The sequence below is a fragment of the Aedes albopictus genome, chromosome 1, assembly GCF_035046485.1.
Source record: "Aedes albopictus strain Foshan chromosome 1, AalbF5, whole genome shotgun sequence".
Classification (NCBI taxonomy): Eukaryota; Metazoa; Arthropoda; class Insecta; order Diptera; family Culicidae; genus Aedes; species Aedes albopictus.
The window spans coordinates 118629759-118654071 of record NC_085136.1 but is presented as its reverse complement, the minus strand read 5'-3'; the positions used below and the strand labels follow the sequence as shown (position 1 = coordinate 118654071).

The 24313-nt window shown below is 42.0% G+C and overlaps 1 protein-coding gene across 1 annotated transcript in view; it reads left to right on the top strand.

Moving 5' to 3' along the window:
- The first annotated feature begins 7894 nt into the window (after positions 1-7894).
- Positions 7895-24313, top strand: part of LOC109402233 (endoplasmic reticulum resident protein 44) — a 44592-nt gene continuing 28173 nt past the window's right edge. The window contains exon 1 of the mRNA XM_019674872.3: positions 7895-8312. Within this exon, the coding sequence (XP_019530417.2) occupies positions 8265-8312 (48 nt within the window). The 5' untranslated portion in view covers positions 7895-8264. The remainder of the gene's footprint in view (positions 8313-24313) is intronic.

Sequence of the window (24313 nt, the reverse complement as noted above, 5' to 3'; positions counted from 1 at the left end):
ATGCATTCAGGTTACATTGCACATCATAAGGAATCTAGAGCAATCCTAAGCCTGAGCTAAGTTTAGGAAGCGCAAAATTACCCGAAAATGCATTCAGGTTACATTGCACATCATATGGAGTCTGGTGTTTTCCTAAGCCTGAACTAAGCATAGGAAGCGCAAAATTACCCGAAAATGCATTCAGGTTACATTGCACATCATATGGAATCTAGAGCAATCCTAAGCCTGAGCTAAGCTTAGGAAGCGCAAAATTACCCGAAAATGCATTCAGGTTACATTGCACATCATAAGGAATCTAGAGCAATCCTAAGCCTGAGCTAAGTTTAGGAAGCGCAAAATTACCCGAAAATGCATTCAGGTTACATTGCACATCATATGGAGTCTGGTGTTTTCCTAAGCCTGAGCTAAGCTTAGGAAGCACAAAATCACCCGAAAATGCATTCAGGTTACATTGCACATCATAAGGAATCTAGAGCAATCCTAAGCCTGAGCTAAGTTTAGGAAGCGCAAAATTACCCGAAAATGCATTCAGGTTACATTGCACATCATATGGAATCTAGAGCAATCCTAAGCCTGAGCAAAGCTTAGGAAGCACAAAATCACCCGAAAATGCATTCAGGTTACATTGCACATCATAAGGAATCTAGAGCAATCCTAAGCCTGAGCTAAGTTTAGGAAGCGCAAAATTACCCGAAAATGCATTCAGGTTACATTGCACATCATAAGGAATCTAGAGCAATCCTAAGCCTGAGCTAAGTTTAGGAAGCGCAAAATTACCCGAAAATGCATTCAGGTTACATTGCACATCATATGGAATCTAGAGCAATCCTAAGCCTGAGCAAAGCTTAGGAAGCACAAAATCACCCGAAAATGCATTCAGGTTACATTGCACATCATAAGGAATCTAGAGCAATCCTAAGCCTGAGCTAAGTTTAGGAAGCGCAAAATTACCCGAAAATGCATTCAGGTTACATTGCACATCATATGGAGTCTGGTGTTTTCCTAAGCCTGAGCTAAGCTTAGGAAGCACAAAATCACCCGAAAATGCATTCAGGTTACATTGCACATCATATGGAATCTGGTGTTTTCCTAAGCCTGAGCTAAGCTTAGGAAGCGCAAAATTACCCGAAAATGCATTCAGGTTACATTGCATATCATATGGAAACTAGAGCAATCCTAAGCCTGAGCTAAGCTTAGGAAGCACAAAATCACCCGAAAATGCATTCAGGTTACATTGCACATCATAAGGAATCTAGAGCAATCCTAAGCCTGAGCTAAGTTTAGGAAGCGCAAAATTACCCGAAAATGCATTCAGGTTACATTGCACATCATATGGAGTCTGGTGTTTTCCTAAGCCTGAGCTAAGCTTAGGAAGCACAAAATCACCCGAAAATGCATTCAGGTTACATTGCACATCATATGGAGTCTGGTGTTTTCCTAAGCCTGAGCTAAGCTTAGGAAGCGCAAAATTACCCGAAAATGCATTCAGGTTACATTGCACATCATAAGGAATCTAGAGCAATCCTAAGCCTGAGCTAAGTTTAGGAAGCGCAAAATCACCCGAAAATGCATTCAGGTTACATTGCACATCATAAGGAATCTAGAGCAATCCTAAGCCTGAGCTAAGTTTAGGAAGCGCAAAATTACCCGAAAATGCATTCAGGTTACATTGCACATCATATGGAGTCTGGTGTTTTCCTAAGCCTGAACTAAGCATAGGAAGCGCAAAATTACCCGAAAATGCATTCAGGTTACATTGCACATCATATGGAATCTAGAGCAATCCTAAGCCTGAGCTAAGCTTAGGAAGCGCAAAATTACCCGAAAATGCATTCAGGTTACATTGCACATCATAAGGAATCTAGAGCAATCCTAAGCCTGAGCTAAGTTTAGGAAGCGCAAAATTACCCGAAAATGCATTCAGGTTACATTGCACATCATAAGGAATCTAGAGCAATCCTAAGCCTGAGCTAAGTTTAGGAAGCGCAAAATTACCCGAAAATGCATTCAGGTTACATTGCACATCATATGGAGTCTGGTGTTTTCCTAAGCCTGAACTAAGCATAGGAAGCGCAAAATTACCCGAAAATGCATTCAGGTTACATTGCACATCATATGGAATCTAGAGCAATCCTAAGCCTGAGCTAAGCTTAGGAAGCGCAAAATTACCCGAAAATGCATTCAGGTTACATTGCACATCATAAGGAATCTAGAGCAATCCTAAGCCTGAGCTAAGTTTAGGAAGCGCAAAATTACCCGAAAATGCATTCAGGTTACATTGCACATCATATGGAGTCTGGTGTTTTCCTAAGCCTGAGCTAAGCTTAGGAAGCACAAAATCACCCGAAAATGCATTCAGGTTACATTGCACATCATAAGGAATCTAGAGCAATCCTAAGCCTGAGCTAAGTTTAGGAAGCGCAAAATTACCCGAAAATGCATTCAGGTTACATTGCACATCATATGGAGTCTGGTGTTTTCCTAAGCCTGAGCTAAGCTTAGGAAGCGCAAAATTACCCGAAAATGCATTCAGGTTACATTGCACATCATAAGGAATCTAGAGCAATCCTAAGCCTGAGCTAAGTTTAGGAAGCGCAAAATTACCCGAAAATGCATTCAGGTTACATTGCACATCATATGGAATCTAGAGCAATCCTAAGCCTGAGCAAAGCTTAGGAAGCACAAAATCACCCGAAAATGCATTCAGGTTACATTGCACATCATAAGGAATCTAGAGCAATCCTAAGCCTGAGCTAAGTTTAGGAAGCGCAAAATTACCCGAAAATGCATTCAGGTTACATTGCACATCATATGGAATCTAGAGCAATCCTAAGCCTGAGCAAAGCTTAGGAAGCACAAAATCACCCGAAAATGCATTCAGGTTACATTGCACATCATATGGAATCTGGTGTTTTCCTAAGCCTGAGCTAAGCTTAGGAAGCGCAAAATTACCCGAAAATGCATTCAGGTTACATTGCATATCATATGGAAACTAGAGCAATCCTAAGCCTGAGCTAAGCTTAGGAAGCACAAAATCACCCGAAAATGCATTCAGGTTACATTGCACATCATAAGGAATCTAGAGCAATCCTAAGCCTGAGCTAAGTTTAGGAAGCGCAAAATTACCCGAAAATGCATTCAGGTTACATTGCACATCATATGGAGTCTGGTGTTTTCCTAAGCCTGAGCTAAGCTTAGGAAGCACAAAATCACCCGAAAATGCATTCAGGTTACATTGCACATCATATGGAGTCTGGTGTTTTCCTAAGCCTGAGCTAAGCTTAGGAAGCGCAAAATTACCCGAAAATGCATTCAGGTTACATTGCACATCATAAGGAATCTAGAGCAATCCTAAGCCTGAGCTAAGTTTAGGAAGCGCAAAATCACCCGAAAATGCATTCAGGTTACATTGCACATCATAAGGAATCTAGAGCAATCCTAAGCCTGAGCTAAGTTTAGGAAGCGCAAAATTACCCGAAAATGCATTCAGGTTACATTGCACATCATATGGAGTCTGGTGTTTTCCTAAGCCTGAGCTAAGCTTAGGAAGCACAAAATCACCCGAAAATGCATTCAGGTTACATTGCACATCATATGGAGTCTGGTGTTTTCCTAAGCCTGAGCTAAGCTTAGGAAGCGCAAAATTACCCGAAAATGCATTCAGGTTACATTGCACATCATAAGGAATCTAGAGCAATCCTAAGCCTGAGCTAAGTTTAGGAAGCGCAAAATTACCCGAAAATGCATTCAGGTTACATTGCACATCATATGGAATCTAGAGCAATCCTAAGCCTGAGCAAAGCTTAGGAAGCACAAAATCACCCGAAAATGCATTCAGGTTACATTGCACATCATAAGGAATGTAGAGCAATCCTAAGCCTGAGCTAAGTTTAGGAAGCGCAAAATTACCCGAAAATGCATTCAGGTTACATTGCACATCATATGGAGTCTGGTGTTTTCCTAAGCCTGAGCTAAGCTTAGGAAGCACAAAATCACCCGAAAATGCATTCAGGTTACATTGCACATCATATGGAGTCTGGTGTTTTCCTAAGCCTGAGCTAAGCTTAGGAAGCGCAAAATTACCCGAAAATGCATTCAGGTTACATTGCACATCATAAGGAATCTAGAGCAATCCTAAGCCTGAGCTAAGTTTAGGAAGCGCAAAATTACCCGAAAATGCATTCAGGTTACATTGCACATCATATGGAATCTAGAGCAATCCTAAGCCTGAGCAAAGCTTAGGAAGCACAAAATCACCCGAAAATGCATTCAGGTTACATTGCACATCATAAGGAATCTAGAGCAATCCTAAGCCTGAGCTAAGTTTAGGAAGCGCAAAATTACCCGAAAATGCATTCAGGTTACATTGCACATCATATGGAGTCTGGTGTTTTCCTAAGCCTGAGCTAAGCTTAGGAAGCACAAAATCACCCGAAAATGCATTCAGGTTACATTGCACATCATATGGAGTCTGGTGTTTTCCTAAGCCTGAGCTAAGCTTAGGAAGCGCAAAATTACCCGAAAATGCATTCAGGTTACATTGCATATCATATGGAAACTAGAGCAATCCTAAGCCTGAGCTAAGCTTAGGAAGCACAAAATCACCCGAAAATGCATTCAGGTTACATTGCACATCATAAGGAATCTAGAGCAATCCTAAGCCTGAGCTAAGTTTAGGAAGCGCAAAATTACCCGAAAATGCATTCAGGTTACATTGCACATCATATGGAATCTAGAGCAATCCTAAGCCTGAGCTAAGCTTAGGAAGCGCAAAATTACCCGAAAATGCATTCAGGTTACATTGCACTTCATAAGGAATCTAGAGCAATCCTAAGCCTGAGCAAAGCTTAGGAAGCACAAAATCACCCGAAAATGCATTCAGGTTACATTGCACATCATAAGGAATCTAGAGCAATCCTAAGCCTGAGCTAAGTTTAGGAAGCGCAAAATTACCCGAAAATGCATTCAGGTTACATTGCACATCATATGGAGTCTGGTGTTTTCCTAAGCCTGAGCTAAGCTTAGGAAGCACAAAATCACCCGAAAATGCATTCAGGTTACATTGCACATCATAAGGAATCTAGAGCAATCCTAAGCCTGAGCTAAGCATAGGAAGCGCAAAATCACCCGAAAATGCATTCAGGTTACATTGCACATCATATGGAGTCTGGTGTTTTCCTAAGCCTGAACTAAGCATAGGAAGCGCAAAATTACCCGAAAATGCATTCAGGTTACATTGCACATCATATGGAGTCTGGTGTTTTCCTAAGCCTGAGCTAAGCTTAGGAAGCACAAAATCACCCGAAAATGCATTCAGGTTACATTGCACATCATATGGAGTCTGGTGTTTTCCTAAGCCTGAACTAAGCATAGGAAGCGCAAAATTACCCGAAAATGCATTCAGGTTACATTGCACATCATATGGAGTCTGGTGTTTTCCTAAGCCTGAACTAAGCATAGGAAGCGCAAAATTACCCGAAAATGCATTCAGGTTACATTGCACATCATATGGAGTCTGGTGTTTTCCTAAGCCTGAGCTAAGCTTAGGAAGCACAAAATCACCCGAAAATGCATTCAGGTTACATTGCACATCATATGGAGTCTGGTGTTTTCCTAAGCCTGAACTAAGCATAGGAAGCGCAAAATTACCCGAAAATGCATTCAGGTTACATTGCACATCATATGGAGTCTGGTGTTTTCCTAAGCCTGAACTAAGCATAGGAAGCGCAAAATTACCCGAAAATGCATTCAGGTTACATTGCACATCACATCCAGTCTGAAATAAAATTTGGAGCACACCTGAGCTTCAAAGAAGCATAGCTGACATCATATAATGAACGACAATATTGAGCCTCAGTTCGAGTCTGAAATAAAATTTGGAGCACACCTGAGCTTCAAAGAAGCCTAGCTGACATCATATAATGAACGACAGAACTAAGCACATATCGAGTCTGAAATAAAATTTGGAGCACACCTAAGCTTCAAAGAAGCATAGCTGACATCATATAATGAACGACAGAACTAAGCACAGTCCGGCCCCTTGGGCATATAGTGTCTTCGTGCCTGTCACACGATATACACAAGAAAAATGGTCATTATGCCATATCAACATTACGACAACGTCTGTAACCCATTGTAAACCTACTTTTATAGCGTACAATGCTAAGCCACTAAATGTGTTTGTTGCATGATATACAAATAGGTGGGATAGGAAGGAAATTCTATTTTACGACAAAAAGTTTCCCATTAGTGTTTGTGAGTTGTACAAAATTATACGTGTGAAGTACCTATAATGGAAAACTGCCTACAGCCTAGGCAGATGAACATGTTGTCATAAAATACAAAGAAAAGAACCAACTTACATGATTTTAAAATTGCGTCCCCAAGCCGGTGGCGTTGCGTTTCCAGCATCGGAACGTCTTTTCGCAGTGTACAAATATAGACTTCGGTCTCTCCAGGTTTAAGGTATATTATTAGGACTTCCTCTTGATCTACTTGTCGACAAAATATTATTCTCGTTGATTTACAACACGGACGCTAGATCCCACTCGGCGCTAGGAAGCGGATGTGTATCTCCAATTTGGCATCCGTTGCAACCGAGGACAGCACATGCGACTGTAGCGCTTCTTCCCACAAGTTGTCCAACGAGTTCGACATGATCGGATCCCGCTCGTACATCAAGTAAAGGTCTTGTAGAACTTCGCCTCGTAAAATCAGGGCCAAGCGTACCAGACGCTTTACGAAAGACGCCACTTGCCTTCAGGAAGGAGGCCTTCAAACGCCTAGGGATGTCACTTCATTATCAAAGCAGATTGCACCCAGAAGACTGAGATATTCTGGATTAACGCCGTACTCGGGTAGATTTCCTTCGGTGCTAGCGATGGCACAATCTTCCAGCAGAAGTAGACCACATCCATTTGAAACGAATACTCCAAAATCCACCTTGGGGCACCTGTCTCAGCTTGACCAGCGGGATGTAAACGGTGTTGGAACTGGCTTCCAGTGAATGTTTCGTTTCCGCCACAATCAGTTTCATGGCCGTGGCCAATGCTTGCGAAATCCCCGCCGGCTTTACTTGTCCTTAACTTATTTCGTTTCAGCAGCAGAAAATGAATTCCACCGCCAGCAGGCTAGGGCACTTTTTTCGTTCACTTCTTCAAAAACGCGACGATTTTTAAATTAAAACAGAGACGATCAGACAAAAAAAAACCGTTGACGAATTTCCTAGCGGAATATCAACTGACGTCTAAGGGCGCAGCCAAAAATCACGGCCGGCTTCGCCTACCACACTAATACCAACACGAGCCGTCAAATGACACTTGTTTCGGAGAGTTTCGCGGCGGAGCAACTACGGCGGCCCTTTGTGAACATCACAAGCGTTACGCAAGCCACTGAACGAACCGCCCCTGCGCATTCCACGATCAGGTCATCCGTCAAACGAGAAACGTCAAACACGCAGTTCGTTTCTGACGGTCTTTTGCTTGTGGTGCTGTTTTTTTCCTGCACGGAATCGCCAAACTACCCAAAATTGAGTTCTTTTGACGCAATCCCATAGCCGACGCAATCCCAATAAGCCAAATTTGAGTAAATCGATTAAACTCACACTAGGTAAATTGCCTTTACCTCCAGCAAAAAAATATACTTAATAGTAGGTAAATTCAATCCAAGACCCCCCCTCATTCAACCCAAATTTGAGTATACCTACATTTACTCAAAATTGGCTTATTGGGCTCAAGGACCCCCATTGGGTAGATGCATCTCTGTTTGTTTTTGACAACATCGGTGGGGGAAAGAGGGAAAACAACCTAATTTTGGGTAACTAGTTTATTCGATATACTCAGCTTTGAGTAAAATCGACCCAAAAATTAGGTAGTTTGATTTCTCCGTGTGCTGCCTGGCGGTTCAATGTCTGCGTGTGTCGTCGTCGGCAGCTTGCGAAGAAGATTGTTCCTAAACTGACTGGACTGACTGTGTAGCAGCAGCAGCGGAGTGCAATTTGGTGGTGGTCGCGAAAATTCCATCGGAAAACCCATTCCGGAATACGGTTACGCGCGAGTGCGATAAGGTTCCGGTGCAGTTCCGTTTTTGTGGATTCCCGGGAAGAGCTGAAGAAAGAAGGCGAAGATCATTTTGGTGGCTCCGGTGGCAACTCGGGGGGTGTCCGAGAGGCGTGCGTGTACTTTTCGGTGGTGTGTAGTTTATAATTAGTAGTGTCTAGATTTAGTGTCTGGTTTTCGGGGTTTTCCCGTGTTGGACCGGCCAAGATGAGTCCTCTCAGCAGCGCAAGGACAGCGATATTCAGCTATTTTATGGTGAGTAGTGTGGGTGCGGGGAAGGGATGTGCTTATCGCGGTAAAAAGGGAAACTTTTCCCAAGTCGCAGGTATCCCGTTGCCCGCTACTTCTGTACACGACCACACCTGGGGTGGTTGACGACGGATGGAGGAAGATTCTATCGATGTTTTGTCACACTGGCTTAGGGTGGTCCCGTTCCCGTAGTTTATTATTTTTGTAAATTATTTTTAATTTTTAAATACTGCTTATTGTCTGTTAGAAATCATTTATTTTTCAGATAATATTTTATCTCATCTCAAGTTTCAGTTCCGCCAAAAAGGTGAGTTGTAACCAGTGCTGAAAATTTCATTTCGTCATATCTAAATTGAATCACCTACAGCTCATTTTAGAAGCTGAACCTGAGAATATGGTATATGAAAAACTTGTGCGGCTAGACCAGTTCTGCAAGAAAGTCACGGAAAAACAGCTATTTTTCGAATATTTAAGGTAAATGTCAGGGACTACCTTCGAAAAATGCCAATGATATTTACGGTGAATATCATTTGGCATTTTTCACAGATAGTCCGTGACATTTACCTTAAATATTCGAAAAATAGCTGTTTTTCCGTGACTTTCTTGCAGAACTGGTCTAGCTGCACAAGTTTTTCATATACCATATTCTCAGGTTTAGCTTCTAAAATGAGCTGTAGGTGATTCAATTTAGATATGACGAAATGAAATTTTCAGCACTGGTTGTAACACTTTTTAGTTGCGACTAACGAAACATATGTGGGCCATGCCCCAGGCCCCCATTTTCAGGAGCACCCCACAAAATTTCATGTAAATCAAACGAGACAAGAAAAAGTATTGCAAGAAACTTCTGTTTTATCATAGGAACTTGGAACATATGAATTCTTGTATACTGGAAGAAAATATGATAAGGTTGTTATCGGAAACACTGCAGTTAATTGCCCAATTATTTAAATACTAGCAGTCCCGGCAAACGTCGTCCTGCCTGCCGACTTTGTTTTTTGACATCCGGTTCCATGAAGAAATGCCCCTCAAAATGGAATTTCAGATTTTTCCGTTTTTCTCGCCTTCCCGGTAATTTTTACTAATTATTTTTTTCGTACGAACACGTCGGAGCCCTGGCGGGATGCAACAGTGAAAGAATCATGTCGATCTGTTGTCCTGTTCCCGAGCCTATTCGTGACATACAAACACCATTCCATTTTTATTTATATAGAAGATAAACTTTTAAAAACTGTGTACCATGTTTTGCATTTACTGCTTTATTGTCTCTTCCAGATTTTTACCTAAATGTCTCTCCTAAATTTTCAAGAGATTCCTTTCTAAGTGCCTGAAACATTGAAAAGCACAGTCGGAGAAAATTCTTCGAAAAGTTTCTGACAAATTCCTGTTGAAAGTTTTGGTTAAATTGCTTTGCCAATCACTGGTGGATTACTGAAGGAAAATCAGTTGAAACTCTTAAAAAAAATCCTGAATATAATTTCTACAATAGTTTAAGTTTGGGATAAATTTCTTCTTCTTGTTTGTGGATCTACGTTCTCACTTGGCCTGTGTTACGAACGCGACGCGTGAAGTACATTAATTTCTAACAACTAGAGCACACTAATTCCAATCATTTCCTACATCTAGCATTAAGCAAATCGCTTGTAATAATCTAACACAAAAGCTTGTATAATAATTGTAAAGGTAATGTTTTGTGAATCGTGTTGGCCACATATTCATGAAAACCAGTGTAAATTGCAATATGCAAAATCAATCAGTTTGCATTGGAAACGAGCCACCTTTCACACAATGTTGTCTACGATACACGGAGAAATCAAACTACCTAATTTTTGGGTCGATTTTACTCAAAGCTGAGTATATCGAATAAACTAGTTACCCAAAATTAGGTTGTTTTCCCTCTTTCCCCCACCGATGTTGTCAAAAACAAACAGAGATGCATCTACCCAATGGGGGTCCTTGAGCCCAATAAGCCAATTTTGAGTAAATGTAGGTATACTCAAATTTGGGTTGAATGAGGGGGGGTCTTGGATTGAATTTACCTACTATTAAGTATATTTTTTTGCTGGAGGTAAAGGCAATTTACCTAGTGTGAGTTTAATCGATTTACTCAAATTTGGCTTATTGGGCGGAACTATGGGATTGCGTCAAAAGAACTCAATTTTGGGTAGTTTGGCGATTCCGTGTATGCTACGATAGCGCAGCATAGAGGATGACTGATCAAGAACGGAACAAATCGCGCGTGCGTAGTAATCGATTAGCCCGGAACGCATACTCATAGCATACATGGGGATGAATCATTCTAATTCATATTAGAAACGATATCATATTCAAGTATGTTCACGGTTTCACAGCGTAAATGCGCAAGCGCGGTATGGAATTTCACCATCGGATTTCATGTTGCGCAATCGGATAGAACTAACCACTTACACATAAGCATGATATATAATTACGCAATGTTGTGAAATTCATTAAACTAGAATACAAGCTACGCCATTTGTAATTGTTAGTTCCAGACATGCACCGATAGGATATAAAATTGTAATCAATTATCTAAGCTCACAACTAATGTAAAGTCAAGAACACAACCCCAATGTATTGTAATGGTCAAGTACCAGAAAAGGTTTTGATCAGGGATTAATTATTTGTTAGCAAAACTTGTTAGCAAAACTTGTTGGAAAGATTCATTGCAGGATTGTATGTATACAAGTTAGAATTTTGATGAATCATGAGTTAATTAATGATGTAAAGAGGGTGAGCATAGTTTCTGGACGATACACATATAATTAATATGCTTTACGTAGGAATCAGGAAAAGACATGTAAAAAGAGGGTGCGAATAATGTCTGGACGAGAGTATAAAAGGCGATCGAACAATAAAGACGGTAGCAGTTTTGCCTTGTACGTCACAAGCTACAGAACGCTCATTCACTTGCTACTCGAAATCCTTCTTACCAAGCACTTTGAGAAGCTTAATCTTTTCTAATCCCTCCTATTACCCAAGCCTTCGAATGCGAAAGGAGTTGGCTGGAGCTTGATTGGAAAACTTAAGTCTTTGAAAAGAGTTACTTGGTACTTAGAATCGAGGAAGTCCTAAATCATACTGAATCGATCAAACTTTTTCCACTCTGGCACGCTACGGTTCCGAATGCGAGTAACTTTGGCAAGAGTCTGAAAAGGCCAGTTTGACACCGATTCAAGTGTGGGCAAGCATTTATTTTCTCACTCTGGTACGCCACGGTTCCGAATGCGAGTAACTTTGGCATGAGTCTAGAAAAAATATAAATGCATTGCGATCAACTTTTCCTCATCCGACTAAGTCACGTCTTCGAATGCGAAAGAATTTGACCGGATCTAGGAAGGCCAGTTGATTGCTCCCATATTCGATTTGGACCAATCGATTTTAATTATCTACCACTCAATCCTCCGAGTATCAGTAAGTAGTTTCGGTCGTCGACAGTTTATTCAGTGCGTTTCTCTTGCCTGTTGATCGGCACACGCGGAATCGAATAACGTCTCCCTTCGCAACGGTAAGTGCCCCGTCGTCAACAGCCTGCCTCTCTTCAAGCTTGTGTTCTTTGAGCACTTCCACATTTATTAATTGAAGGGCTTTCTTTGTCTGACATTTGGATGAATTGGTCTATTGTGAGGCAAGTACAATGATACAATATATCCAAGAAAGTCGAGGAAAGTTCCCGACCGGAACGGGAATATGACAACGTTGATAAACTGAACACTATATGTGAGAAGTTTGAGGACCACTGGATTGCCGCAATGATTCTGGCAAGTCTGCCGAAGTCTACGATGTCGATGTCTACGAAGTCCTACGATGTTCTTGTGACCACGCTGTAGTCCTGAGGAAGAGCTAACACTTGAGTACGTTACTGGGAGAAGCTACTGGATAACTAGCCTTGGAGAACGCATGAAGAGGAATCTGATAGGATGATGTTCAGAACTGCGACTGGTGGCAAACCGAAGTTCTATGAAGCAAAGGAGAGAGTGTGTCACTATTGCTATGAAGAAGGTCATTTCCGGAGATCCTGTAGGCTACTTTTTTAATATCCGTGGAGTTTGCTACGAAGGAAAAATAAGGCGATTGAAGTTCATAAAACACTCGGATACAAAATCTCAAGCAATCGGAGATTTGGTACACACGAGTCTCGGCGGACTAAAGGAGACACCGAGCGGATATCGTTATTACTTGGTGTAGTTGGGTGATTCTAGCAGCTACTGCATCGTGTACTTATTCAAACACAAGGAAGAAGCTTCGCAAAATATAGAGAGAGCGTCAGTATTATGAGGAACCAGCATGGGTGCAAGCCAAAGATAGTACGTTCGGATGGAAGAAAATAATTCTGTAGCAATAATATGTAGCGGATGTTTGCTGATAACGGACTTATCCACCAGATCAGGACTACCAAAGCGATATTGGGGTGAAGCAGTGATCAACGCCAATTACAGGGTGTACATACATTTATTTGTTCAACATCATTAAGACAAGACATAATGAACAATAGTACGCCACAATACTCGGTTTGTGGCTGCCGCTCTCCATCCAAGGATCCGAGGTAGACGAATTCCTCCACCATTTCGAAAGTATCCCCGTCTATCGTAACATTACTACCCAGGCGGATCCGATCGTGTTCGGTTCCGCCTACCAGCATGTATTTTGTTTTTGAGGCATTCACCGACCTTTGCTGCTTCGCGTTTCAGGCGGGTGTACAGCTCTGCCACCGTTCCGAATGTTCTGGCAATAATGTCCATTTCGTCCGCAAAGCACGCAAATTGACCGGATTTTGTGAAAATCGTTCCTCGGCTGTTGAGCCCGGCTCGTCACATCACACCTTCCAGAGCGATGTTGAAGAGTAGGCATGAGAGTCCATCACCTTGTCGCAGTTGGCGGCGAGATTCGAATGAACTGGATAGTTCACCCGAAACCCTTACGCAGTTTTGCACACCGTCCATCAGTCTAGTCAGCTTCTCAGGAATAGACGTGTGCGCCGAATATTCGGCGTAAAATCGGCGTGCATCGGCGTGAAGCTTCTCAAACAATTATGAACAAAGTAAACAACTTTCTAATGATTGGATTGCAACAAATGGACATCTAGATATGTGCTGCTGCACAAAATTTTTTGGTTTTGATGATGGTAGCCTTTCTGAGAAGGGATACGCCGATCGGCGTGCGGTTTTCACGCCGCCGCCGCCGCCGTTTGCCACGCCGACACGCCGATGCTTCCTGGATCGGCTACAAACAACATAACTATAAACTTTTTCCACCCGTGCATGGGTATAACCCCCCTTTACCTATCCCCGTTTAAAAAATATAGTATTTCTGATTCTTGTTGGCTTGGGGAGCCCCACGCCGATTCACGCCGATTTCCCATCGGCGCGGCGCGGCGCGGCGGCGCACACCTCTACTCAGGAAAGCCGTTTTCGTCCATGATTCTCCATAGCTCTGCGCGGTCGATACTGTCGTATGCCGCTTTGAAGTCGATGAACAGGTGATGCGTTGGGACCTGGTATTCACGGCATTTCTGGAGGATTTGCAGTACGGTAAAGATCTGATCCGTTGTCGACCGGCCGTCGATGAAGCCGGCTTGATAACTTCCCACGGACACATTCGTTTTAGGTGACAGACGACGGAAGATGATCTGGGATAGCACTTTGTAGGCAGCATTCAAAATAGTGATCGCCCTAAAGTTCTCACATTCCAAATGGTCGCCTTTCTTGTGAATGGGGCAGATTACCCCTTCCTTCCATTCCTCCGGTAGCTGTTCGGTTTCCCAGATCCTGACTATCAGTCGGTGCAGGCAGGTGGCCTACTTTTGTGGGCCCATAATGATGAGTTCAGCTGCGATACCATCCTTACCAGCTGCTTTGTTGGTTTTGAGCTGGTGAATGGCATCCTTAACTTCCCTCAGCGTGGGAGTTGGTTCATTTCCGTCCTCCGCTGCATTGGCGTCGTCGTTTCCTCCGTTGCCGTGGTCTCCCGTGCCTACGGTATCCACGCCATTCAGGTGGTGATCGAAGTGCTGCTTCCACCTTTCGATCATCTCACGTCCGACCGTCAAGAGGCCTTCGTCCTTATCCCTGCACATTTTGGCACGAAGCCGTTGCGGGATGCGTTGAGCTTCCGATAGAACTTCCGTGTTTCTTGGGAACGGCACAGCAGCTCCATTTCTTCACACTCCGGTTCTTCCAGGCGGCGCTTTTTCTCTCGAAAGAGGCGGGTCTGCTGTTTCCGCTTCTGTTTGTAACGTTCCACGTTCTGTCGAGTCCCTTGCTGCAGCATTACCGCCCTCGCTGCGTTCTTCTCCTCCAAAACCGTTCTGCACTCTTCGTCGAATCATTCGTTCCGTCGATTCCGTTCCACGTACCCGATGGTGCTCTCGGCTGCGTCGTTGATGGCTGCTTTCACTGTACTCCAGCAGTCCTCTAGAGGGGCCTCATCGCGCTCGCCCTCGTCTGGCAACGCGGCCTCGAGATTCTGCGCGTATGCTGAGGCGACATCCGGTTGTCTCAGTCGCCCTAGGTTGTGCCGTGGCGGTCGCCGGTACCGTACATTGTTGAAGACGGAGAGTTTTGGGCGCAGTTTCACCATCACCAGATAGTGGTCGGAGTCGATGTTGGCGCCACGATAGGTCCTGACGTCGATAATGTCGGAGAAGTGCCGTCCATCAATCAGAACGTGATCGATTTGCGATTCCGTTTGTTGTGGTGATCTCCAGGTGTAACGATACGGGAGGCTGTGCTGGAAAAAGGTGCTACGAATGGCCATGTTCTTGGTGGCGGCGAAATCGATGAGGCGTAGGCCATTTTCGTTCGTCAGCTGGTGGGCGCTGAGCTTTAAAATTGTCGGTCTAAATTCCTCCTCCTGGACTACCTGAGCGTTTAGATCCCCTATGATGATCTTGACGTCGTGGCTTGGGCAGCGGTCGTTCGAGCATTCGAGCTATAAGCTATATAACTAAGATGACTATTCTAGTTAAAAGATCATCTTTAACGATCGTAGAATGGGAGCTTGCACAATGACGTCACCATAATCTATGACTGTTTCTTTCTTTTGGTGTCGGTCCATATAGCCGTCCTTGCCCTCAAAAAAAATGTTAGGGCAATGTTTGCAAATCGTATGAGAATTCGATGAGGTTAGGTTTTTGCTGCAAGCCTCTATGCTGCGACTTCTTAGCAACAAACTTATTAGGGAAAATAACATTTGTTCTCATTCTCACTCAAACAACTGTGAAATACAAACGTTGTTGTAAAACTGTTGTCAGAGATATTTTATTCAAACCGTTACTCTATTCAAGAACTGTGGAAAAGGGTCTTTTCCCCGAAAATGCCCTCAGGCATTTGTTCGGTATTCCCTCCCCAGGTGTTCTATCTGGACGATTCCTATTAAGAAATTCTCACTGGGTTCCTTTAGGCAATACCCAACTAACATTTATTGTGAATGTAAACGTCAACAAAGCGTTCTTAATACGGCTTGATTCTGAGTTACTGTGTTGTACATATGGACGGAAGCTTCTATGCAAGCCCTATACCAATGAATCTGGCGAACTTAATCAGCTTGTACATGCTGTGCGATCAGCTTCTATGCCACCTAGTCATAGCTCTTTTCTCGGCTCCTATGTAACCACTAACTGAATAACGCTTTTCAGCCTTTTGCAATTGTTAAATAATAGTTTTACGGCATCCCCAAATTAAACGATTAAATATAATTAGGTTATGGATACCGTGACGCAATACATGTGGAACTGAAATTATCACTTTTAAAATTGAATAATTAAAGTACTTGCCGCTACTTGGAATCGAACTCCCGATCTCCGTATCCACTGGTCCCGATGATGTCCTCGCTGCCACACTGCTATATATAAATATCATAGAAAATAGCCCGTTTTGTTTTACTCCAGACAAGGCTTCATAATTGTGCCACAAGAAACCTTACCCAACTTCATCTTGCTGTAAAAGCTTGTGAAACGTCAACCGCAATAATGTTTATATTGAACAAGCTGTGTGGTTGCGCCAACAGATTCTTCTTCACAGCTTCTAGCTGAAAGAGTGTTCTTTAAACGGCTACGAAGCGCTGCTGTTTTGTGTTTTGGCAACATTACAAAACGTACTGTATAAAAGCAGCTGTTGTAGTGGCTGGGACTCTTACTCGATTTGCACATCTTCCGGCATTGAATTAAAGTGCAATAAAAGCAACCCAAATAATTTCACAGCACATACATGGAAAGAATTTGTGTAGTAGCTATATATCCCGCTTAAAGTTTGTTTTGACAATAATGTTTATATCCGACAAGCCGTGTTGGTAAACCAACAGTTTCTTTATTACAGCTTCTAGCCGTAATGAAATCGCATAACAGCCTTTAAAGCGCTGCTGGTTTGGGGATTTGTCAGTATAACGAATTGTACTGTATAGTAGCAGCTGTTTTGTTAGTGGGGACTCCTATTCGATGTGTTCAAGTTTTCACATCTTCCGGGAAATCTCCCGGAGTTGGAATACGGTGGAGTAAAGGCAGCCCCAGTGACAAGCAATGAATTTCTGAAAACCGAGTTTGGTAGCTGTATGATGCTTGTTTTGCAGTCGTGTATTAGCTTACGATTTATATTTGACTAGCTTTCCTTTTATTCAGCGTTGACTGCTTTTACTCAAAGTGATCTTAATATTTTTTATTTCCACAGTATCCTTATATTAGGATTTCTTTTATGTGTCCTACGAATCCTATGAGTTTCCTAAATTGGCTTCTTTAACGGTCTTGAGATAATACGATATTCTGAATCTGCATGTAGGGGCCCATATAGCCGAGGCGGTAAACGCACGGGTATTCAGCATGACCATGCTGAGGGTAACGGGTTCGATTCCCGGTCGGTCCAGGATCTTTTCGTAAAGGAAATTTCCTTGACTTCCTTGGGCATAAAGTATCTTCGTGCCTGCCACACGATATACACATGCAAAATGGTCATTGGCAGAGGAAGCTCTCAGTTAATAACTGTGGAAGTGCTCATAGAACACTAAGCTGAGAAGAAGGGCTTTGTCCCAGTGAAGACGTTATGCCAAGAAGAGGAAGAGGAGGAATCTGCATGTCAAACTGAGCCGAAATCTAAATTTTCATGAATTTTGGAGTCCAGGAACCTATTTAAAAATCAATTTGAAGTTTGTATGGGAGCGATTTGTCGAATCACCCCTCGTTGCAGTTTGTACTGGGCGGAGCTGTCAAACAGTTGCCCAGCTGTCAAAAGGTGATTTCGAAAAGTCTCTTTGAAATTGATTTTGGGTACCAAAACAAAGTTCTAAAAATCTGGAAAAAATCATAGTGACTCGGAAAAAGGTGCTCTTTTGTGTGAAATCAAAAAATCAATACATTTTTCAAAATTTAAAAACCCAATTCTTTAGGAAATGTTTTTGATTTAATTTCAGCATATTTAGATCACCTTGATTACGTCTAAAGATCGTACGGAAAGAAAATCTAGAAAATTTCATCCATAATTCCCAACTAAACGAGTCGTTATGGTTTGCCTGTGATTAGATCCACCCTAGTGTAGTGTAGCACCCATATTAGTATTAGTAGAGCTAGTCATGCATGCTTAGTAGTAGGCCATTTAGCCCGTTCAGCCAATCTCGAGCGTACAACACAACAACATCGGGGTCTGGCTGGACGAATCAGCGTTTGACATTTTTCATGTCGCATCGGCCCAGTTGGACCGAGTCGCATCGCATACCTGATGTGTCTGATCGCTATGTGATGATGACGACTTTGCGTTGGATGCGCGCGTAGCGAAAGATAAAAACCTGCTTCACCGGAAGCATTATCTCGCCGTACATACGTGCGCTGTTATCTCCCAAGTCGTCCAAATTGTTTGACTTTGTTAGATTGATGCGATACTACGCTCCAGACTGAAGTGCCATTTAGATCTAGGAGATCGTGTCTTCTTCCGACATGGTGCGACAAGGCAGGCCTCAAATGCAGTTTGTCGGCCGTTGATAAATGCCATTTCAAGCGGGCAGTAGGCGTTGAGCAAGTGGCGCGCGTTCTAGTTCCGAGAATTACCGTTAAGTCGCCTTCTTGGACTGTGCGTAGTGTGCTTTGCTTATCGCCACTTTTCAAGCTTGGCAAAATTGAGTTTTGTTCTGCCTCGGCTTAATTACCATGTCTTCGAGAAGTGTGACACAATGCATGCGAATTGGATGCGAGGAAACAGGTCCCCAACCCGCAATAAAATCGCGCCTTACTCCACTCGCATAACATCACATGTGTGGGGGAGTTTATAACGCAGCCAACCGGCGACGCCGACTTTACTGCCAGAATGGTCTTTTGTTTGGTTTCGCAAGAAGATATGATTCTTCCAGATGAGTATGTTTGTTGTCTTGTATGAATAGGCAATTTCGCTTCGTCTACACGGTTCCCATGCTGCGAAGATGGTCAGCATCACTTTCACTGAACGAAAGGTCATCCAATTTTAAGTGAAATGAAACCATTCGCAATGAGTAAAATGTATGAGTTAACATACTTAACTCATAAAACATTGATTCAACTGAAGAAATTAATTCAAACAGGTGTTTCAAACTTTTAACTTCACACAGAAAAAACTATGTTAAAATCAAAAATATTTGAGGTAAATTCAAATAAATTGTCAATAAAACTGTTTGGAGTAAATCGAACGTCACATTTGAAGCAAATACAATCCATGTTTGAAACAAAAATTCATCTTCTGACAGATTATGTTAGAAATAAATGTAAATATTTTTGTTTATTTTTTTTGGCAGGTCGGCTTTACGGAAATATTTGTTTTCCCATTAAACTTATAAAAAGTCATTTCCTTTGCTGGAAAAAACCCACCACTCATGTTGTGCTTTCATTGAGAGGGCCCATATAGCCGAGGCGGTAAGCGCACGGGTATTCAGCATGACCATGCTGAGGGTGACGGGTTCGATTCCCGGTCGGTCCAGGATCTTTTCGTAAAGGAAATTTCCTTGACTTCCTTGGGCATAGAGTATCTTCGTGCCTGCCACACGATATACGCATGCAAAATGGTCATTGGCAGAGGAAGCTCTCAGTTAATAACTGTGGAAGTGCTCATAGAACACTAAGCTGAGAAGCAGGCTTTGTCCCAATGAGGACGCTACGCCAAGAAGAGAGAGAGAGAGAGAGAGAGGGCAGTCTAGCGTCATCAAATTTGGGGACTGATTGGCTCAAAACAATATGCACCATGTACAAACGCGAAGAACGGTGTGTGGCGGAGAAGAATGAACCACGAGCTCGCTGCACTTTACGGCGAACCCAGCATCCAGAAGGTGGCCAAAGCCGGAAGGATACGGTGGGCAGGGCATGTTGCAAGAATGCCGGACAACAACCCTGCAAAGCTGGTGTTTGCAACTGATCCGGTTAGCACAAGAAGGCGTGGAGCGCAGAGAGCACGATGGGCGGACCAAGTGGAGCATCGGGCGCGACCGAGGATGGAGAGCGGCAGCCACGATCCGTGTATTATTTAGAAATATTGTTGATTCAGTTTTATCTTGAATTTGATGTAATACTAAATAAATGAAATGAATGGCTCAAAACAACGCTCGTCCGCAGTGGTACTTCTTCAGAAGAAAATCTGCCAGTCTTCCAGGAATTCATTTCTACAGGAATTTGTTTTGGGATTTCTTCAGGAGCTCCGCCAGGAGATTTTACTGGAGTTAATTCCAGTATTTCTCTTGTAGTTCCTTCAGTGATTCCTCGATGACTTTTTCTCCAATTGCTCCAGGATTTTCTTTCGGGGGTCTTTAAAAGCTCCACCAGGGGTTTCTACTGGAGTTCATTCAGAAATTGCTCCAGAATGTGCTTCAATGTTTCCTCCAGGAATTCCATCAGGGATTGATTCAGAAAGTTCGTCAGTGACTACTCTAGGAATTTATAGCTGTTCTGTTAGAGGTTTCTCCTCTGACGTTATTTCAAGGCGGGAGCGGGACATTTGGCATAAAGCCATTCGGTATAAGGCCGTTTGGCATAAAGTCACTTGGCATAATCGAAATACACCCTTCTTTATTATGTCAAGTGTACATTATGCCAAATTTCTTCAGAGACTCCTGCAGGAGTTCCTTCAGGGTTACTTCCAGGAATTTCTTTAATGATTCCTCTTGGAATTTTATCAGAGATTACTCCAGGATTTCTTTCTAGAAATTCCTCAACATGTTTCTCCTGGAATGATTCCAGGGATTCCTTGAGGGATTTATCCTAGAATTCTTTGAAGGATTCCTCCATAAACACCTTCCGGTTTTCTCCTTGGATTGTCTTTTAGAATTTCTCCTTGCATACCTTGATGGGTTTCTTCTGGAATTCCTTGAAGGGTTTCTTCAGGAACTCCTCAGGGATTTCTGCAGGAATTCTTCCACGAATTTCTTCTAGAATTCTGTTGTGTGGGATTTTCCCGGAATTCTTTTAAGAATTTCTTCATGAACTCTTTCATGGATCCCTTCTGAAACTCCTTCAATGATTTTTCCAGGAATTCTTCGAGGATTCCTTTTATAATTTCTTCTTGAATTGCTCCAGAAATTGCGTCATTGATTCTCTTGAAACTGCCTGAGAGGTTACTTCAGGAACCCCGTCAAGAATTTCTTTTCAAATTCCTCCAGGAACTTCTTCATAGATTTCCCCCGAAACGTCTGTATGGATTTCTAAAGGAACTTCTCAGGGACTCTGTTACAAAAATAAAAGAAACTTAATCATTACATAGGATTAACACATCACGACACATAGAACCTTACAAATGCACAAATAAGAGACATCACAAGTTGACGCAACACAACACGTAACATAAATGTGTCCTGTTATTCAGATGAATAACATCTTTCGATAACAGGATGACGAGGTTTTATTTATTGGTTTGGGTCCATCAGTCATCTTGGAATTATATTTTAGTTGCCAGTTTGCCTTTTAGTTCACAGCATTTGTTGTGTTCATAGCTTAATTTTTGTCTAGGAAACTAATCCTAATCGAGCATCCCGATTCGGGTTTCATAACTAGAGTTCTATAGCTTGAAGTCTGTGCCAGGAAAAGGTTTACATCTCTAGTGCTCAATCGCGGCTCGAAATGACCTGAATATTGGCAATCGAAATAGGATTGCATTTCATGGGCCTCTATTCTGCCAGAACCCTATAAATGCGCATTAGTACTAGGGGAACATTTACAAGTTAAAATGCAACATTCAAAACAAACAACGCACGAATATTAAACTTTTAACACATTAAACAACACATTATTCTGTCTTATTAATGTAACAAATATTTATACCCGTGGCAACTCCTTCAGAAATTCCTGCAGAAATTTCTCCAGGGATTTCTTCAGGAACTCTTCAGGGATTCCTGCAGGAATTTCTACTAGAATTCTGTGTAGGGTGAGGAGTTTCCTCATAAATTCCTCCCGCATTTTTTCAGGGATTCTGTTGGAAATTTTTAAGGGACTTCTCCTGGCATTGATGGAGATTTTTTCTAGGAACTTCAACAAGGATTTTCCATGAAGTCCTTCAGGATTTTTTTCAGGGATTTCTCCAGGAACTCATACAGTGAATTCTTGTGGAACTTCTTCATGGATTTCTTCAGGAATTCCTCCAAGAATTTCTCCAGAAACCCTTAAGAGATTTCTTTTTAAACAATTTGTGGGATTTTTCCTGGAATTCTTTGAGGGATTTCTTCATATTCTTTTTCTGGGATTCTTTCAGGAACACTTTTTGGATTCCTCTAGGAATTTCTTTTTGAATTTCTCTGGGAATTCCTGGGAAGCATTTTTCCTGGAATTCTTTGAGGGATTTTTCCTTCAAGAATTTCCTCAGAAACTCAGCAGATTTGCTCTTCAATTCGCTAAGGATTTCTCTAGGAACTACTTCATGGATATCTACAAGAACTGCTTAAGGGACTCTTCCTAGAACTCCTTCAGGAGTTCCTCCAGGAACTGCTTGATTTTTTTTCCTAGAGTTTTACTTTCAATTTTTCACTTAAGGATTCTTGTAGAAGACCCTTTAAAGATTGCTTCATATTTGTTTTTCTTGAATATCTCCTGGAAATCCCTAAGTTTATTATCCAGGAAGATTGGTTGTCTCCAGGATTTTGTTTTCAAGGTTTCCTAAAGGAATTTCTGCTGGAATTCCTCCGAGATTTTTTTCAGACATTCCTCCAGGAATTTCTTCAGAGACTTTCTAGGAGTTCCTTCGGGATTTTCTTCAAAAATTACATCAGCGATTCCTCCAAGAATTTCATTACGGATTCCTCCAGGATTTCTTCATGGAATTCTTTGAGGAGGTTCTCTTGGAGTTCCTTGAGCAGTTTCTTCTGGAATTCTTTAAAGAATTTCTCATGGAACTTCCCTAGGAATTCTATCAGAAATTTCTCCTGGAATTTCTCCGGAACGCCTTCAGGGATTTCTTCTAGAATGCATTGTGGGATTTTTCCTTAGAATCCCTTGATGGATTTCTTCATAAACTGCTTTAGGGATTCCTCCAGGAACTCTTTTGGTGATATTTGCACGAATTCTTTCAGATGTTTTACGGCGTTTCTTCCGGAATTTATTCAAAGGTTTTTCCTGGAATTCTTTAAGGAATTTCTCCTGGAATTGTTGGGAGTGATTTTTTCAGGAATTCCTTCAGGGGTTCCTTCTCAAATGCTTTCAATGATTTCTCAGGGAAACTCTTCATGGATTTTTTCATGAATTTCTTCGTCAATTTCTGCAGGATTTATTTTCGTGAATTTTGGCAGGAGTTTGTTCAGGAACTGTTTCTAAGATTCCTCCAGGAATTTCTTGAATGAATTTTTAATGAATTCTTTCAGAAATTCCTGCTGGACTTGTTTGAGGGATTTTGCCTGCGGTTCCTTAAAGATTTTTGTCTAAAATTTCTAGATGGACTCCCGGAATTTCTACAAGGTTTTTCCAGGGATTCCTCCAAGGCTTCACCGGGTAGTATTCCAGGGATTTCTTCAGGATTTATTCTCGGGAATTCCTACAGGAATTTCTTTTTGGAATCCATCTGAGATTGTTTTCTGGTATTCTTTGAGAGGTTTCTCCTGAAGTTGCTGGAGAGTTTTTCCATTTAATTGTTATGGAAATTGGATTTTCCAGGAACTCCTTCATGACTAGAATTTTTTCGGGGATCCCTCCTGGAATTATTAATTAAATTTATCCTGAAACTTCAGGAGAGATTTTCTCAGGAATTCCCTCAAAGTTTTACTTCTCTTGGAATTCCATCGGGATCTTTTTTCAGGAACCTTTTTTGAAATTTCTCCAGAAACTCCCTCAGGGATTTCTCTAGAAACCGATCAAGGTATTTCTCCAGAAATTCCTTCCAGATTTTTTTCCAGGAACTCCTTTAAGGTTTTCTCCAGGAACTTCTTCAGGGATTTCTCCAGGGATTCCTCGAGAAATTCGTTGCGGGATCCCTTCAGGAATACCTTCAAGGATTCCTACCGGAATTCGTATAGAGATTTCTCATGAAGTTACTTGAGCGATTTCTCTTGTAATTCCTTGATGGATTCCTTCAGGAACATCTTCAGGGATTTCTCCAGGAATGTTTGTCATGAATTTCTCCAGAAATTCAGGGATTTCTTTTCCATGAATTTCTTATTAAAAATCTTCAGGGGCCCCTCTGGAAAATCCGTAGGGGGTTTCTCTTAGTGTTCATTCGCGGATTCCTCTAGATGTTTTTTTTTCATGAATACCTTCAGAGATTTTCCCTGATATTCTTTGCGGAATTTCTTCTGAAATTATTGAAGATATTTTTCCAGAAACTCCTCCTCGAGCATATAGTATCTTCGTATATATAGGCAGAATGGTTATTTAGAGTGGACGCTATCAGTGAATAACTGAGATACAGGCTTTGTCCCAGTTGAGAAGAAGAGCAAGTCTTGAGGAATCCATTTTCTACTATCAAGATATTCTGTACTACCGAAAAAGATAATTTGACCGATGTTGACATTTATTTATAGTACTTTGTGCCCTGTTTACGATGTAAAGTACTACTATCAATCACGCAACGGTT